General features: G+C 45.9%; 1 protein-coding gene across 1 annotated transcript in view; it reads right to left on the reverse strand.

Annotated features, from left to right (window-relative positions):
* Positions 1-18,257, reverse strand: part of GCLC (glutamate-cysteine ligase catalytic subunit) — a 281,892-nt gene that overhangs the window by 115,487 nt on the left and 148,148 nt on the right. Inside the window, exons 4-7 of the mRNA XM_069606130.1 lie at positions 17,885-17,998; positions 6,026-6,084; positions 5,803-5,939; positions 5,120-5,194 (exon numbers count right to left, since the gene is read on the reverse strand). Coding sequence (XP_069462231.1) covers positions 5,120-5,194; positions 5,803-5,939; positions 6,026-6,084; positions 17,885-17,998 — 385 coding nt within the window. The remainder of the gene's footprint in view (positions 1-5,119; positions 5,195-5,802; positions 5,940-6,025; positions 6,085-17,884; positions 17,999-18,257) is intronic.

Below are 18,257 nucleotides of genomic sequence, written 5' to 3' on the forward strand. Positions count from 1 at the left end.
TCTTGAGGAGGGAGAGCCCCTCATCCCAAATGTCGTCCAGTAGAGGCACCGCGAGGACCGTCTTCCTCTTGGCCTCGCGCCGTTGATAAAGGAATCCTTCCTTTTTCTTCTCCTCAGGGCAGAGTTCGAAAAGCTCGGATGCCCTGGCGATCATGGAGTGGAACGAACCAATCTCGTCGGGCGGAGAGGCCCTGGTGGGAGGTGACGACGGTAGATACTCATCGTATACCTCGTCCGTACCCGTCGCTGCCGTGTCAGTCCCCGTATCATCCCCTCGGGTGGACGGGGAGGAGGGCTGGACGGTGCGCGACGGCTGAAAAGGAGGTGGAGGGTGAATCCTTTTCTTGGGCGGGGGAACGCCAGAAGGTCCCGGTTCAGGATCCCCCGACGGGAGAGGTTCCTCCGTCTGCAACGGTAGTCTCGTCCTTATCTCTGAGCATAAGGACTGTATAGCCAACAAAATGGCCGCCGAGTTGTCTTGCGGCGCTGGCAGAGGGGGATCCGACGGGCCGGTCTTCTTCCACGCCAAGGCCGTGGCTTAAGACCTCGATCAGCTCTTCCTCCGAGGTTGAAGCCGAATCTACGACGACGCCCTGCCCCCCCTTTTTCTTCCCCGCCGGGGATTTCACAGGGGTCCTATCGATGGGCACAAAAGAGGACTCCCTCCGAGGTGGCAGGGAGACTCTGAGCCCCGAGGTCGCCACCACTGGTGTAGCCTCCACAGGCTGAGCCAGGGTCGCCGCAACAGTATCGATAGAGGGCTTGGCCGGATGGATTAAGGCCTTCACCACCTTAGGTGCGCTCACCGCCTTATCCTTGAGGGGGGGGGGGACACTGCCTCGCTCCCCCTCCGATGGGGCCTTCGAGCTCGACCGGGGCCTCTCCAGGAGCTTCGCCGGGTGCTCGCCCTTCCTCTTACCCGACCCAGAGCGTTGGCTTGTAGTTGAAGGTGCTGGGGAGGGTGCGCCCTGCCTGGCGCCCGTAGAGTCCGACCGTTCGGCGCTCCCGGTGCCAGCGGACTCGCGGTGCTTGGCCTTGTGTTGGACCCCCGTCGCCGGGGCGTCCTCAAAGGTCTTAGAAGACCGCTCGGATTTCTTCCTCTTCTTCTCGCCTGACGGGCTCTTCCCTTCCAGCCAGTTGGCGAGACGTTGATGGCGGTCCTTCATGGTCCGCTCCGACATATTGCCGCAAAACGCACAGTCCTTCTCCACGTGCGTCTTGTCCGGGCCTGAGAAGCTTCTGGAGTCCTCCAAAGCGTAGCTCGACGAAATCTTCACCCTTGAGGGGCGCAGACGAATCCGACACGGGTCCCCGTTGATCGGATGGAGAGTCGGTGGAGCTTGAGGCTCTTTTGACTGAAAAAACCGAAGTTTTTGAGCAAGAAACGTGAAAAAATAGCACTAACGCTCGAGAGCAATAGCACGAGGATCCCAACACATGAACGTGCGGTAAAAATCTGAAGATGGCTGCCAGAGGCGGTGCTTAGGTAGAGGGCAGTCATTGGCTGTGGTCAGTATGACGCAGAGACCAGTGATTGGTTACTACTACGAAAGACAGATCAGAAACGAAACTGATACTGTTTTTTTCTTTACCGAGGATTCCCAGCCTGACGACGGGGAATATTCATGAGCATGTGAATCCATGCCAGACCCCATGCTGGAGAACTAGGGCGCACACACACAGCACTGGCTGCCATCTCCCAGATTCCTTCAAGAATTGACTATGCAAATACCTGGCATGCCAGATTACCTCAAGAAAACCTGACCCTATTTAAAGCACTGCAGTTAGGCTACTACTCAGATACAACCGAAGGGGAACAACACAGGCTCAGAGCGCTTTATACACTTGAGAGTTGCAGCTCAAAACTAATTTACTACATGTTGGTGGCAGGTAGGATAATGCTAACCCATCAATGTAAAACAGTTTTGTTCCTCAAAGATTGGCGGTTCTGCCTCTGGGTTACAATGGTGATAGATACAACGCTGGCCACCATTTACAATCTAATAACAAAGTATTTAAAATAAGGGTCCCCTTTCTCCGCTTCAGTAGAACTGAATGATTATTCCCACATACACCACATGCCAAAGATCATGTAATCGTTCTTTTATTGTGGGATTGCTCGCTGGGTGGGTGCACTAAAAGTTGAGGATTGCATGCCAAGTGAAAGCTTCTTGTCCTGGGTTATAAGTCAGTGGTATTAAGCCAGGAATATCATTTTCCTCTTGGGACATTGTCAGAAAACAAACTTATTTATGTATTGCATCCAAAATGGGTTGCTGCCACGCCTGGAAGGGACGATCAGCAATACATTTTACCAGGTTCTCAGCTAATGTAACCAGTTGCATTCACTAAACTTCACAATGCCCCACAATATTAGAAATATTTTAACAATGATCTGCTTGTTCAAGTCTTTCTTTCCCTAAATGGCTTTTTTATTGAACAAAATGTGCACAATTCCAACATTGTTCTTTAATGTAAAACAATGTTAGAGAGGATTCTCAGAAATGTGCTAATTCCTCTCTACCTTAGAGACCCCCAGCAACTTTGCTGGATTTTGAGGACTTAATGTTTAACCTGGAGTGAGAGAGACCTTTTTTCCCACGCTCTCCTGCATTTTAAATGTGATTTTGAACTCTGTTTCTTTTGGTTGTGGAGTCTGAAACTCCATAGGCATCTTTTACATGGTGTCACACAGCACCTTCAGTGCAGTGGCACAGAGAAGTCTTTCACATTTCCCAAGGTTTAAATACCTTCTCTCAGATAAACTACTGTTTCCAAGAGCACTGAAGTGAAATTGACTTTACTTACACTTATAAAACTTTCTAGAACGAGCACACACTATTTTACAATAGGGTGCTGGAGGGGTTACTTAGTATCCCCTTGTCTAGCTTCTCATGTAACACATTTGTGTTGCCCTTTCCTCGATTAATGGCTGGTGGCAGGGGTTTACTTTTGACTACCATGGTGTGCATTTACCGTGTTTGCAGCTGCAGTAAGGGACCCAAGGGTGCCATTTTTGTCAAAATGGCCCAGTCTTCTTTTTTGCCATTTCTTTGTGGAAAGGTCCTTCTTGAGATTTACTCTGCGTGCCAAATCAGGTTTGGTCCCTTTATTTGTTTTGCCTTTGGTGGGATTCACCAGTGAAGGCCGCCTCTGGCTCCAGGGTGTCTGGCAGGGGCAGGAAGCAAGGGAGGTGCCCGAAACTCCCTGTGCTTAGTCTCCTAGGAGAAAATAATGCACTCTTAGGTGATTGGCCGGCTGGCTGTCCGGCAATGACAGCCACCCTGCTGGGTGACTGACAGCTAGGCTGGAATGAATGGGAGAAACCTGCATAAAAGGTGAGGCTTTTTGGCTTGGAAGGCAGATTCAACCACTGTACAAAGGAATACGAAGAAGAACTTGAAGAGGACGCCTGCTGCAACTCCTGGACCGTTGGTTTGCCCGTTGAAGCTGCTGTGCTGAAACTCCAAATTCATATCGACCGAGATGCCCCAAGAAGGACTACTTTTCCCTTTAAGTTGGTGGGACCAATCAACTCCAAAGTTAGCCACCTGAACATCCTGTCGGAGCTGGTTTAAATTCCACTGCAGTTGCTGCTAGAACCAAATAGCCAGGGAGAGGAACACCAGATCCTTCAGACTCCCAGGAAGCAGGACTGACCGAGCCTGAGCCCCCATCAACAGAGTGCGGGACTCCAGATGCAAGGAAAAGCCCAACTCGACAGCCAGGAACCGTGGTGTTGCTACTTGCGGTAGACATAAGGAGCTGAAACACCGAAGTGCCACTTGTTTGAAGATTGCTGGTTGCAGTCGGAGACCGTTCCATTGCAGTGCAGGAGTCCCCAGAAGTCCTCCCTCTTGTCCCCACGACTTAGGCCCAGGAACACCAGGATCTGCAGAGCTGCACAGGAACAGAAGTCATCTGCTGCACTTTTCTTCAACCTAAAGGTACTGTACAGTCTAAGAGAACTTACCTCTTGTTGTGCTACCTTGCTTGTCCTCGTTGGAGACTTGTCTTGATCGCATCTGTAGAGTTTTCAACAGCTTCTTTACCTGACAAGCCTCATCAGCTTGCGGCCCTACTTTGATTTCTTCTGATTCTACAAAGACTTCTAAAATATTGGGCAAGACTTTTACTTACCTGCCAGAAGTGCTTCAGTTCACCTTGACTTTTGCCAACTTAAGAGTGGCTTGCTTGGCTCCCTGAATGACTCTACTCTCCTCTTCTTAAACTGTTGTGTCTTCCTTCAAGGAAGGGGTTAACTAACCTTGCATTTGGGGGTTACCAAAAGTACTTACCTGCTTCAGAACATTTGTGTGATCTCTTGTTTTGCTCTAATAACCTTTTCCTTTGACCTACTCCTAAGAATATTCTAAATGCAACAGTGATATATTAATGTCCCCGCACCATAACTATTGAAGTCACCTGAGGGTGCAGGTTATGTCTGTGAGCCATCCCAAAAGGGTACTTACTGATTTAAAAACTTAAGACTGTGTATTTTGAAGTACAGTTGTGTGTTTTATATTGCTCCCTTCTGAAAGAGGCTTACTCTGGCTGATAAATACATTAATAATTGTTTAATCAAGAAACCTTATGAGTAAGAGTTTATTTGAATACTTGTCATTGTGAATTTCTAACTCCCCTATAGCTCACATTGACCCATCTTGAGATTAGCCTGGCTGCTCAACACACTACCAACCTGTGTAGTACAGACTTATACCAACGGTTGGGTTCCTATTGCCAGGAGGTCAGGGTTGTTGTAGTGCACCCTTAGGGTACTGCATACAATGTTGCCTAACAAATTATAGAAAAGTGGGCAAGATAAAGGGCTGTACATGGACAATAGTACAGGAAATAAAAGTGTGATATATTCAGAAAGTCTTCCCAGTCTTAGGTCAGCAAGACTTCTAGATGACAAACTTAACCCCAGGTAGAGTTTGGAGATTCAACTTAGTTTTATTGAGCCAAAACCTCACAGTTCGCAATAGGAAAACTCTGTGGTAAAGATGGCAAGTGTCATTTTCCTCGATCTATCCGCCTAGCTTATTCTGTGGCAAAAATACAGATATGTACAACGAATGACATTACAAAAGCCAAAGAGAATGTAGCTTTCACTTACCACAATGGGACATATTGTGGCTAACTGGTCATAAAGATACCTGGCTTCTGCTATGCTGCAAGCTTGGAATGTCACCTGTTAATCAGAAAAGCATAACATTTAATAGGTTCAAATTCCTATAATTGACTAACTAGTTACAGTGTGTTGTGTACTGAACGCAACAACAACATACCATTAAACAGAGGACTTGTGACAAAGAGGCAGTTCAGTGCTATATCCATGTGACGGTAAGCAGGGAGACTAGTTGGTTCTATCATGGGAATACTACACTGTTTATCCCATCCAATAACTTGCATTGGGCACAAGGAGGGTGTCCCTGTTCTGTTGCAGATCCACCCCTAGTTCCAGTAGGCATTTATATCAACCACCTACTATTCATAAAGGTATTGAGTTAAAACACAATTTCAAGTCATGTTGGTCTATCAACCACAATCTCAAAAGCTAAAATGAGGTTTGTGGCAGACGTCCACCTCGTACAGTCTGAGTGTAAAGATCTAGTCTTTGACTTTTAGGACTTAAGTCTAAAAGATAACAGAAAATGTTACAGCTTAGTAATCTTCTAAAAAGGAACAGGAGAATACAAGCCTACTTCAACAGTACATGAAATGTTTAGCAGTGCCAATCAATTGTAAAAACAATTGTGGTATCCAGAAAACAAATAAGCATGTTCCCCCCTTTCCAACCTGAAGGCAACAGTTTCCCATTCCAAATCCCATGGCATCCATGTATATATGATCTGGTTTAGCTGCTCCGGCTCCATCTCCATCATCGTGCTGGAATTTTTCTACAAATGGAGATGGGGTATTCTTATCTTTGAAAACTGTGAATAAACACAAAAAGTAGTCAAACAGGAAAGCAAGGACAAAAACACAAATTCATACTGCAGTAAAGGGTAACCATACTCACTAGGTACATTTATTACAACCTTTTCCCCTCTCCTGTGTCGAATATTTCTGGTTAATGTACTAAACCAAAGGAAAAAGGGAAAACAATTAGCCCACACATGGTGGTGTAGAAGAGTATCAAACAATGTTTGTATTTATTTATTGTTCATTTGTAAGGCGCTTATACATCAAGTAAATTGTGTTTCACATGCAAATTAATAAAACAATCAGTAAGGTTAACATGTATTTACGGGGTGGGTGCTACTTAAGTCTCCCATTCAAAGTTTCTCCATGCGCATACACACCCAGGGGTGGGGAGACCAATACAGATTGGATCAGTCACAAAAAAGGGAGGGGTAGTAACAGGAAGCTAGAAGGGTGTATTTTGAATAAGGTCAGAGGCGGAGGAGGACCAAGAGACTAGCAAAAGGAAGACAGGAAAGAGTGGTGGCTTTTGGATTAGGAGTGAATGTGGTTCTGCAGTTTTTTGCCTGTGTGGCGAATGAGTAGAAGAAGGGTTTTTGTTTATTTTGGAAGGGAAGTAGTAAGAGAAGCAGTGTAGTAGTGGGAGGTGAAGTATAGTAAAGGGAAGAGGAGTAACATATGAAAGAAGGGGAAAAGTGTGAAGGAAAGTAGTCGAGAGGGAGAATACTGAAGTTTTACATTAAAGGGCAGAGGCGAGGAGTAGGAAGAGTGAAACAGGCAGTACATTGTCAGAGGGGGGCACCATTGTGAATGGACAGACTCATGCCATATCCCTGTATGCAGATGATGTCCTATTGTATGTCAGCAATCCTCTGCATAAATGTTCCATTACTTCCAGTATAAATCGGAAAATGTTTGGCATTGGCCAGTCTTCAAGATCAATAGGGAACTATCATATTACCAACAGCACGTATGGTATTGTAATGTTTATTTGTAAAGCCCCTATACACAAGGCAAGTGTTTCAAAGCACTCAAGGAGGGAGGGAACAAATGGGAAACAAAACAAGTCATTCAGAGCCCTTGAATTTCTGAACGATCGACGTCTGCACAGGTACAGTTATAATACAATTAACAGTGTAGATAACAGCAAATCAGTCCGACAACGATTCTGAAGTTTTTCTAAGTGCATTGAAGTGCCACCATACAAGGAGGGGAGACAGGGAAGATAGACTACAAGGTATGGCACGTTCGGATCGTGTAAGTGCACAGACGGTACAGGAGAGGGGGGAGAACAAGTGCAGGGGGGCAGAGGGGAGTCCAAGTGCGCCCAGTCCGCACAAAGCCGGGGTAAGTGCTGAGAGATGCCTCTCTAATGGATCATTGACCACGTGCAGCAGCAATGACATAAGTGCAGGCCCGGAGGCTAGTGCGAGAGAACTGGCAAGGGTGCCACAAGCCTGTGAGACTCTGAGATACACCCAGCGGCGTGTCAGCAAGCTGTGTGGAAAAGGAGGGATAGAACGGAGAGAGACATTAGCAGGATAGAGGGTGAGAGAAGGAAGAGGAGAAAAAAAATATCTTAAGGAGTTTCCGAAACTTAAGGAGATCAGGCTCAAGACGGAGGGCAGCAGGGACGCTATTCCAGAGGGAGGCCCCTGCTGGGGATAAAGATCTCCCTCCAAATCTCTGCTTGGAGAACCAGCTCACTCGCAGAAGGTTGGAGGTAGAAGAGCAGAGGGCTCAGGAAGGACAGTATTTAGGCAGGCATCGTTGCAGATGGGTAGGTCCCAGGCCTCAAAGCCTTGTGGACAATGCAGAGGGTATTGAACTTGATCCTTGCAGCCACGGGGAGCCATTGGAGGGATTTCAGCATCGGAGAGATGCGGTCCCTCGGCTTGAGGCCAAGAAAAAGTCTTCCGGTTCTGTTCTGGATGAGTTGCAGAGGGCGCAAAGCAGAGGCAGGGAGGTTCAGAAAGAGGCTGGTGCAGTAGTCCAGCCTTGAGAGAACCAGGGCTCTAGAGACAGAGTGAGCTGCTGGGGGGGTAGGTAAGAAAAGGAAGAGCATCTGTGAGGAGGTGCAGCTTGTAATTGGGCTTTTTAGAAAGGTCTGAAATTTGAGTGGAGAAGGAGAGAGTGGAGTCGTAGATGGCCAAGGTTTTTTGCCTCGCAGGTGGGTGCGGGCGCAGGTGCAAGGAGGCCGGCTAGAGTGAGTGGGAAAGCGGGAGCAGGAGTCCAAATGCGAACGATCTCAGGCTTACTGGCGTTGAGGCAGAGGTTGTTTGTAGAACACCATGACTGAATTGCGGACAGTCAAATATGAACGAGGTAGAGGAGGTGGCTGAGAGTAGCCTGAAGGAGAGTTGCATGTCATCTGCATAACATTGGAAGTTAGAGGTGAAAGTGGCAATCACACATGCCAGGGCAGCCATGTGCACATTGAAGAACCAGGGGGATAGGTTAGAACCCTGCGGAACGCCACAGGTTGAAATAGTGATAGTAGAGTGAAAGGACCCAAGTTCCATCTGGGATGGGCGGTCGGAATGTAAGGAGGTTAAACATTCCAGAGCCTGACCTGTGATTTCCAGGGTGTCACAGACGTGCGATCAGGATGTTGTGGTTTACTGTGTCAAAGGCAGAGGAGAGGTCAAGCAGAATGAGGACCGAGGGAGTGTTGTTAGGCAGAGTTGTAGGCAGTACCCTTTGGGACCACTACACACAACTATGACTACAGGTGTAACCAAACCAACCTTTGGTATAAGTCTGTACTACACAGTTTTTGGTAGCGGAGCTGAGCAGCCAGGCTTATCGCAAGAGCGAATGTGAGCTGTAAGGATGTTACACAGAGGTCTACAATCACAAGTATTCAAAGAAACTCTTACACTCAAGGTTTCTTGGTTAAAACTTATTAATTTATTCAATAGTCAGTTATAAAACATTCACTAGAAGGAGGCAATCTATGTCACACAATAATATACTTCAGTACTTTACACTGTACGGTTGAGGCATTTAAACTACTTTGAAGGAGGAGCAAAATGGCATTCAGAGCACTTTGAAGTAGGAGCAAAAAGGTATAGGTTAACGCAAAGAAGATACAGTTACTCTTTAGACAGTGCAAATAGTTTGAGTTCACCAGAGGAGCTGATTCCATGCAATAGGTTAGACCAAAATCAATGGGCTAAAGTCTTGTATAGGATAATGCAGTTCTGGTAGTTAAACGGAAAAGTCTTTGCCAAAGTTCTCAGAAGTAGTTCATAAAAGAAAAATTCATATGTTGGGTCACAAGCTGGCTAAGCCTGCAAGTTGGGAAAGTACTTTCGCAGTGAGAGGTAAGTTCTCTCGGTCAGGTTTTGACAGTACCTTACAATGAAGAAAAAGATGCAGCTGAAGACTTCTGTTCCTGGCAGTTCCTGCAGATCTCGCTGTACCAGAGTCTCAGTCTTGGGAACAAGAGGGAGGAGGTTGGGGGACTTCTGCACTGCACTGGAACTGGTCAATGCTGGCACTTGACTACAGCTACCGGAATTGAAGATTTGCCAAGCACACAAACTGGTGTCCCTCTCCCTGGCTATTCGGTTTCCTGCAGCACTCTGAGGAAAATACAACCAGGTCTGAGAATGTTATCCAGGTGGCTTACGAGTTGAATGGTCCGACCAACTCAAAAGGGAGAAGTCATCCTTGCAGGGCTTCTCTATCAAGATGAATTTGGCGATTCAGACCTGCAGCAAGGCTTCACCGGGCAAACCAACGGTCCAGGAGTTGCAGCAGCCGTCTCTCTTCAAGCTAGTCTTTGGTTCTTTCGTTTCAGTGGTCGAGTGCCTTCCAAGCCCAGAGACTCCACTTTTATACAGTTTCCTCCCATTCATTCCAGCCTAGCTGCCATTCACCCAGCAGGGTGGCTGTCCTTGCCGGACAGTCAGCCAGACAATCACACAAGAGTGCATTTGGGTCTCCTAGGAGACTAGGCATAGGGCACCTCCCTCACTTCATGCCCATCCCAGACACTCGGGCGCCAGAAGCGGTCTTCAGTCCTGAAGCCAAAGGCGATGAAACAAAGGGACCAAACTTGGTTTGGCGCGCAGAGCAAAACTCTAGAAGGACCTAAAACTCCATAATCAAAGAACACAAGAGTAAAACACACATCAAAATACGAGAGAGTGGGGGAAAAAAAGGGTCACACTCTCCAGGTAAAATAATCAAGTCCTCAAAATCCAGCAATGTTGCTGGCGGTCTCCAAGGTGAAGAGAATTAACACATTTTTGAGAATTCTCCCCAACAAGTGTTAATGTCAAGATTTGAGAGCAGGTCTTCACAGGTGTTCAGAATTGCAGTTTCTGTGCCTCTGAATGCTCTAAAGTCAGACTGATGGTCGTGGCTGCAACCAGCAGATTCAGTGTGGAGGGTGAGCTGAGAGATAGCCAGCTTCCCCAGGAGTTTGCCCAGGAAAGGGGTGATAGAGATGGAGCGGTAGTTTACCCGAATGGAGGGGTCGGCAGAGGGTTTCTTAATCAGAGGGTGCACAAGGGAGCGCTTAAGAGAAGTTGGGAAATCTCCAGTGGCAAAAGAGATTGCAGAGATCAGCCAAGGCTGGAGCGAGAGAGTCAATGTTGTCCTTAATGGTTTTGGAGGGGCAGGGGTCCACCTGTTTGGATGAGGCCTTCATAGAGCTGACTTATCTGGCGACCGCTTCAGGTGTGATGGGAGTGAGAGAAGAGAGGAGACATGGTGGAGGAGCCAAGGGAGGTTCCAGAGGTGTTGGTGTATGATGTGGTGTGGGAGAGGAAAGGATGTCTTGGGTTTTTGCGGTGAAGTGTGCAGCCAGGGCCGAGCAAAGGTGCTGGGTGGGTGTGACAGGAGAGGAGGCTGCTGCAGGATTGGCCAGTTCCTTACAGACTTTGAAAAGTTCGGCCGTTTAGCTTGATGCCGCAGAGATGCAGGCTTGAATAAAGACACTTTTCTTGGTGTGGATGCAAAGTCGATATTGCCTTTGAAGTAGGCGGCAGGCCAGTTTGTCAGAGGGTCCGCCTGACTAATTCCATTTCTGCTCAGCTGCCCTACACTTGTGTTTAAGGGCAACCAGATCAGATCACACCCAAGTAAACGCTACCCATAGTGAATACCGAACTGAAAGAAAGTCGCCATTTAAGTGAACACAACAAAATGCTACTTGTAAAGAAAGCTGAACGGAAAGAAAACTGCCAATTTATTAAACTACGATGTTTTGACTGACGAATGAACACTAATAGACATATCAACAAGCACTACCAAAAAATAGCAGTATGGATGGAATTAAAGGCATATAAAGGATTGAAGAGTTGGGGTAAACATTATATGTGCAAAGATAAGAAAGGCTGTCAATTAGAACTGCAAACATAAGTCACAAGTATATTACAAGCCAAGAACTGGTATCAAAGAGGGTTATTTCCACTTCCCCTTCTTATTAAAGGTCTGTGGGTGATCTGATCCAGAGTTTTAAGTGTGTCGTGCACCTTTTTTGCAGTTTCGTGTGCTTCATCCATTGCTTTGCCAAATAAATTTGTGTCCTCCACTGGTTTTTACATCAGTGAAGCCTGTGTTTCTGGCTTGAATATAGAGTTTCTAAGCCATGCATGCCTCGTCAGGAGGCTATCTTGAGCCAAAGACCTTCCTGCCGTCTCTGCTGCATCCAAAGTGTTTTGTTAGCATAATTTGGTATTCTTGCCTGCCCTCTGTCACTGTTGAGAGCAGACAGGCTCGCAGTGGCTCCGGGACCTCTTGAAGGCCTTTTTGTAGCTTCGCCCATTGCGCATCAGCATAGCTGGCCAATAGCGTTGTATTGTTGGCGATGCGAGTGGAGTAAGCCGCTGCCGTAGTGATCCTTTTTCCCAGAGCGTAACGTCTCTTACATTCCTTGTCAGGGGGTGCCTCCCCAGTAGAAAGGGGAGCCCCTGCTCTTTTTCTGGTAGTTGTTACAACCAATGAATCTGGTGTAGAATGACCCCTGATGTAGAGGGAGTCAGAGGGGGAGGGTCAAGAAAGTTTTTCTACCCTCGGATTTACTACTCTAGTAAGTGCAGGTGTTAATAAAGGAACTAATCTCTTCTTAATTGAATTTAGAAGAGGAATTGCTTGGCTGGCAGGTGGTTTTTCTTTCAAAATGTCTTCAACATGGCTACCCAGGAAGCTGTTCCAGAGGCTGATTTTGTGGAAGTATTCCGCTACTTTCCTTAATATGGCATTAAAAGCCATTTGATCGTCAATTGGGGAGGCCTGTCGAGTGGGGTGGTGGGAGGGGTGTCCAAGCACAAGGCATCAGGTTCCGGTGTTGGAGTAGGTGACTGCCAAGGGCGAGGATCAATAGGGTCCGGATCCACTCCCCAACCCTCAGTGGGGTCTAACTGGACCTCCTCAGAGTCGATAGTTATCTTCATTTTGAGCCTCCTCCTCAGTGAGGTCATAAATGTATTCCTCTTCCTCTTCTTGAGTAGGGTCAAAGACCCTCTGCAGCTTAGCCACAGGCATAGGGGAGTTTTCCTCCCTAGACCTTATGGGTGTGGTCTTGAGCACTCCATAAACCTCTCTAGTCTGTCCATACAGCCTTCAAATTTTTCTCTGGTCCAAACAGATGAACCAGAGCGGTCTGGGGGTGGAAAGTGCTCCTCTAGTGTATCATCCGTCTGTAAACGTCGAGATTTTTTCTTTAACGCCGAAGAAATCCCTTCAGGAGCTTCCAAAAAGTATTTTGGGGGAGTCCAACGGCGTACGCGTGTCCTTTTGTTCATCCGTGGGTCTTTCAGTAGGTTCTGGACTTCGCCGAATCCTTGTACTTGTCCTTCGGTTTCGACAAATCCTTGGACTGTTGCTTGTGAGAATCCGCCGACACGATTCTGGCGATGCTTTCGGTAATCACCTCAACATCGGGAAGTTCCAAGGTCCGGGCCTCTGGTTATGTGACTTCTTTTGGCGGAACCTGGACCTTTTCAGTCGCGGATGCTTTCTTTCGATGCGCCTCGACGGATCGGTCGGTATTGGGGTCAGCGCCCTTTGATTTAGTAGGCCCAGTCGCAAGACGCACCTGCGGTTGCGGGGAGGGCTGCCGGCTTTGACGGTCGGCGGGCAGGGCCGAAATCTTCGGTGTGCCTGTTGGTGCTACAGACTGCTTCGACTGAACCATCAAAAACGTCCTTGGGGTTGTGTCATTAGTGTGGGGAACATGTGCGCCTATGTCGCCAGGGTGTACATTCCCCATAGAAGGACCCAAGTCTTGCCTGGCGGGGCCGGGGACAGTCAAAACGGAGCGAGTGCTCCGTCGAGAGGTCAATCGCCTCTGAATCGGAGGCTTGTTCGTCACTCAACCCTTCGTCACAATCAGCAGTTATGGCAGCGGCAGAACTAGACTCGGCCTGCGACATCCTATAGGTCGCCACCGCTTAATACGGTGCTCCTTCAAGGTTTTCGGGCGTAGGAGCTTGCAAGCCGCTCAAACCGTCTCGTTGTGATTAAGGGGTAAACACTGGTTGCATTTACAGTGTTTATCTTTCCAAGGAAATTTGGCAAAACCTAAATGGAGTCCTCTCCATAGCGGAGGAAATAATTGTTGACGAAGAGAAACAAAGAGGAAAGGGAAAGGCATTCTCAGAAAAGTGAAATGTCCACCCCGTCCCCACTCTCCCTACTGTGTAGGCCGGCCAGAAGATTACCCTAACGTCACTTTCATCAATGGCTGTTCCAGTCTACGCCGAAGACTGTCCAAGTATCTTCGCCGGACATATAGAAAAACTACTTTAGCCAAGAAAGAGTGCTCAGCCTAACTGTGTAGCCGGTGCTTAAGGTTAGAATAGGCAAAAATTCATGGAAAATGGAAAAACACATTCATCCTTCAGGTTGTAGACAAAATCTCTTTAATACCAAAAAAGAGCCTGAAGCAAGTAAAATCCAGTTCATTACAGGGTTCTATCAACAGGCCAAAGAAATGAAATCCATCATGAAAAAATATTGGGGAAATACTTCTTACAGACAAAGATCTAAAAAAAGTGCTAGATGCTACTCCAAACATTACTTTTCAACACTTAAGAATATGCTATCACCGAGCATGAAGCCCACTGAGAAAGTCGAAACGTCCAATCTGTTGAACAATAACTCTCGTGCTGGCTTTTGGAAATGCGGTAGCTGCAAAATGTGTAAGCATGTGTCCAAGACTCCTTTTGTTAGCAGTAATGGCTATACTTGGAAGCACAAATACAAGATCGCATGTCTTACTAAGCTTGTAGTGTACGCCATAATATGCACATGTGGCTTACACTACATAGGCTCCACCATTGGGCCACTTGAGTTGCGTATATTGTAGCACTATAGGGCGATCAAAAATGGCGATATGACATCTCCATGTTTTTCTTGAAAACGGCCACTAAGGGGATATATGTCTTTTCGAGGCTTGCCACATATACCCTCTCTGGGAGATTGTGAACTTAAACTAACGCAATTGGAGGCTACTCTTATATGTAAGTTAGAAACACTAAGACCGAAAGGACTCAACATAGATCCAGAGATGTATGTGTTTTTACAAACCTGAGTTGGGGTCTAGTTCACCCACATCTATATGCAGCATTTAGGATCCACACTCCCCTGGATGGGCTTATTGCCGAAACTATTGTTTTGACTTTGCCATTTTTCGTGTGCTTGTCCGTTCTTGGTCCTTCTGCCATCTGGGTTTTTCTTTTTTTCGTATCGGCGGGACCCCTTTGTGTAGCAGAAGATCCCAATACTCCACAAGCCTTTGTCTTCTGGTGTGCCTGCGAAAATCCAGTTCCCACAGGGGGGCTATCCCCATTGTACAGCCACCTGGCCCTTTCTATAAACTGCAGGGAGAGTTTGCAGAGGGCGAGTGTGAATTTCTGATAAAAGGTGAGGATCCTGAAGAAGAAAACAAGGCAACCACTGGAACATAAGAACCGAAGAAGACAACCAGAGACGCCTCCAGCCCCTTCCAGCAACCGCTAAGACAGCTGCTGTCCTGACCCCCTTTTCAAATCGACAAAGGTGCTCCAAAGAGGATGACTCCTTCCCTTTGGCTGGTGGGACCAATCAGCCATAAGACGACCTGCATATTGAGTCATCCCATGACATAGTGACGTTCCTGGGCTGCAAACCGCCAATACCATGGGACCTGCAACCACTTTGAGGTGCATAGTCTTCCCATTAACAAATTCTCCCAAAACCGGCAGGCTCCTCCAGAAGCAAGAATCCTCTCCTCAAAGTCCCCTCACCAGTCGTTCACCGAGTAGGCGAGACGTTCGGCCGAGAAGCGTTCCCCCTTGGAACCTGTGAAAAGGCTAAAAAATTAGACCAACTGAGCACGAACATCATTTATGGAAGCCCTTTCTCTCGACTGATGCTGCAGCATCCCTTCAAGAGTCCCTCCTTTCGTCACCACGACCAAGGAACAGGAGACCAGGTCCAACGCTGCTGTATTGTGAAGGAATTCGCTGCATCTTCTTCACAACTCCTAAGGTACTGTAGGACTTGTGGTAGTACATACCTCAAGTCATTCTGTCGCTCCTTTGCCTAGGCCCAACGCTTCTGCACCCAAAGGAAGCCTTTTTCAAAGGTCCCTGAAACCATTTTGACCTTCTAATGCAGTCTACTTACTTTTACCAGAAGAATACTTTGGAACTTTGCCTTATCTGCTGCTGTGCCTTATCCGATTTCCCTCCAATCTGACTTTGAAGAACTCACACCTAGATAGGGACGGACTGCTAAAGCCTTAAGGCCACTCAATGGTTTTACAGGCTTTTTAAAGTACTGTCCTGTTATTATTGGTGTTGAATACCCCTTTTTATTCCTACAACAGAACATTGAGTGGCTATAAGAAAGTGATTTTACTGACCTTGAACTGTGCTCATAACCATTGGTTTACTCACCTGAAATATTATAGCGTTTTCCTATTGTGTTCGACATAGAATAGCTATATCCTTGTGTATATAAAATAAATAACTATTTTACTAGAACTACAAATGTGTAAGAGTTTCTTTGGGCCCATGTATTTATGGAGTACATTGCATTCAGCTACACCTCTCATCTTCCTCCTAAGATAAGCCTGGCTGCTCTGCCATTCTACCAGACCTTTGAGCATTACAGACGTCTACTAGAATTTGTGGCCTCTATACCAAGGGATAGCTTTTTTAAAAGTATTACTACAGGTGGACTTTAGGAAAACTCCCCAAACCCCCACCATACATAAGGATATGCAAATCACCAAGATAAGCAAAAGCAGGAGTTCTTTTAGAAGGTCACCAAATTCAGATGAGACTTACAACATCTTTTTAAATAAGGTAGGAGGAATTGCATTCCTTATAATAGATGGCTACTCCATCATGCCCTTTAAATCTTGGTGAGTGCTTACTCCAATACATGAGCTGTTCCAGTTGATAAATAAAATCAATCAATGCAGATTTGGTTTAGTTGAAGACCCGATTAAAAGGCAAACCTATGCAGCTTGTAAGGAGTTTTGTGGTCTAAAAATGTGTTAACATGTAGATCCCAGGTGTGAAATGTCAGTACACCAAATAAGCATACTACCAAAAACAGTTGGTTATCGATTAATGGTGGTCAAGCGTTACAGAAAGCTATTTTAGAAGAAAGTAATCTGAAAGCTACCCGAGGCTTCAACTGATCCAGTGGCAACAGAAATCCGGTTATTTCCAGGCATTGTGGTACCTGAACAACTAATAGATTATTATAGTTGGTAAGGATTCTATTTTCTTATTACAGGCGAGTAGTGTTGCAACTAGACTAACATATGGAACGTAGTGTCACATACGGTGTACTAGAGATACCTCTCAGGTAGGTGAGGAGTTCTTTTATTGAGTTGATTACAGAATGAGTCTAGCTCAACACCAGCAAAGCCTTTTACAACAGGAGTTCGGTCTCAAAAGAGGAATGCGGCTGAAGGCAGAGTTCCTTTATAAGATCATCAAACTCCAAGGTGACCCGTAATATCCTTAGAATGTGCAGCAAAGTGTACTTTATTTCTTTAAATACATGGTCACACCAAGGTCTCCTTTAAAACCTAGTCTATCAAATGCAAGAAATATTGCAGTTGTTGATCTGTTGAATACATGTAGACAATCTGATGAGCTAGAAAAATAAAATACACAACTTTTAACATGTTACAAAGACCAATAGTTTAATACAAAATCCACTTAAAAGCTTGCTTTGTGGATTAAAATGTATGCATCATGCAAATATATTCCTGCTCTTCTGTAGTAAGTTAAAGCCCAGCAGTACACTAAAAGGTGTACTACCATACATGTGTGTAGCTCTTACTTTGCACAATTCCAACTGCTACTTAAAAATATAATTAAGATCACATTTTTCTTTTAAATTCGTTTTTTGTCGAGAGCTGCTTTACAATGTGCTGGCTCTGCCACCAGTCACAATTCAATACGAGTAGTGTTGTCATTCTTTGTACAGGTCCAGACCTGTGAGAAGACTATAGATGCAATGTATTATAATTGTATACAATAATTTCCATGTGTTTGGTCTGAAGGTTAAATGGAATAATTGTGCTCCTTTAAACATACATTGCTGATTAAAGTAAATGAGGCAAATCTTCTCAAACAGATACAGATTGACTACGTTTGGCCTTCAAGAAGGCAAATATAGAGATTCAGCAATGTCACACAGAACTCTAAAACCACCTCATCAGAGCCAGTCCAACGCAAACAGCGCACCGTAAGGTGAGCAGATATAGGCTCATGTGGAGATACAGGCAATACAGGCAGGCGGTTGGTACACCGGTAGCAACTGATAAGTGCAAAAAAAGGACAGCAGGTGCCTTAAAATGGGCTCACATTCAGCAGACAGAACATACATACATACATACATACATACATACATACATACATACATACATTCGAGGATACCCCAAAAGCTATACATGTATCAATCAGGGAACCCTTATAAAATGTAATACACTTACCTAAATCTAGGATGCTTGTTTATTGCTTCATCTGGAAAAAACAATGACTTTGAGGCTCCTGCCTCTACTGGCGTGGGTTCAAATTCAGGAAACGTAAATCCTGGACAGCCCAACCTAAATCAAACAGAGTTTGCCAAATTTGAGTCATCATAAATTGCCTACAATTTTATGGAAGGACATGAAGTTAGATGCTCAACATAGAAACAGAAATGAACATTGCAAGATGTGCAGGCCAAGTAGGTACATTTTCGACAGAAATCCAGAAGTTACCCAATCATGCGCATTTTATCAATTGTATTCAACTTTTATAACTGTGCTCATACAAAGCAAAACCTGCTCCAAGGGTAAAATATATGTCCATTGTTACACATCT

The sequence above is a fragment of the Ambystoma mexicanum genome, chromosome 4p, assembly GCF_040938575.1.
Source record: "Ambystoma mexicanum isolate Mex_15411 chromosome 4p, UKY_AmexF1_1, whole genome shotgun sequence".
Classification (NCBI taxonomy): Eukaryota; Metazoa; Chordata; class Amphibia; order Caudata; family Ambystomatidae; genus Ambystoma; species Ambystoma mexicanum.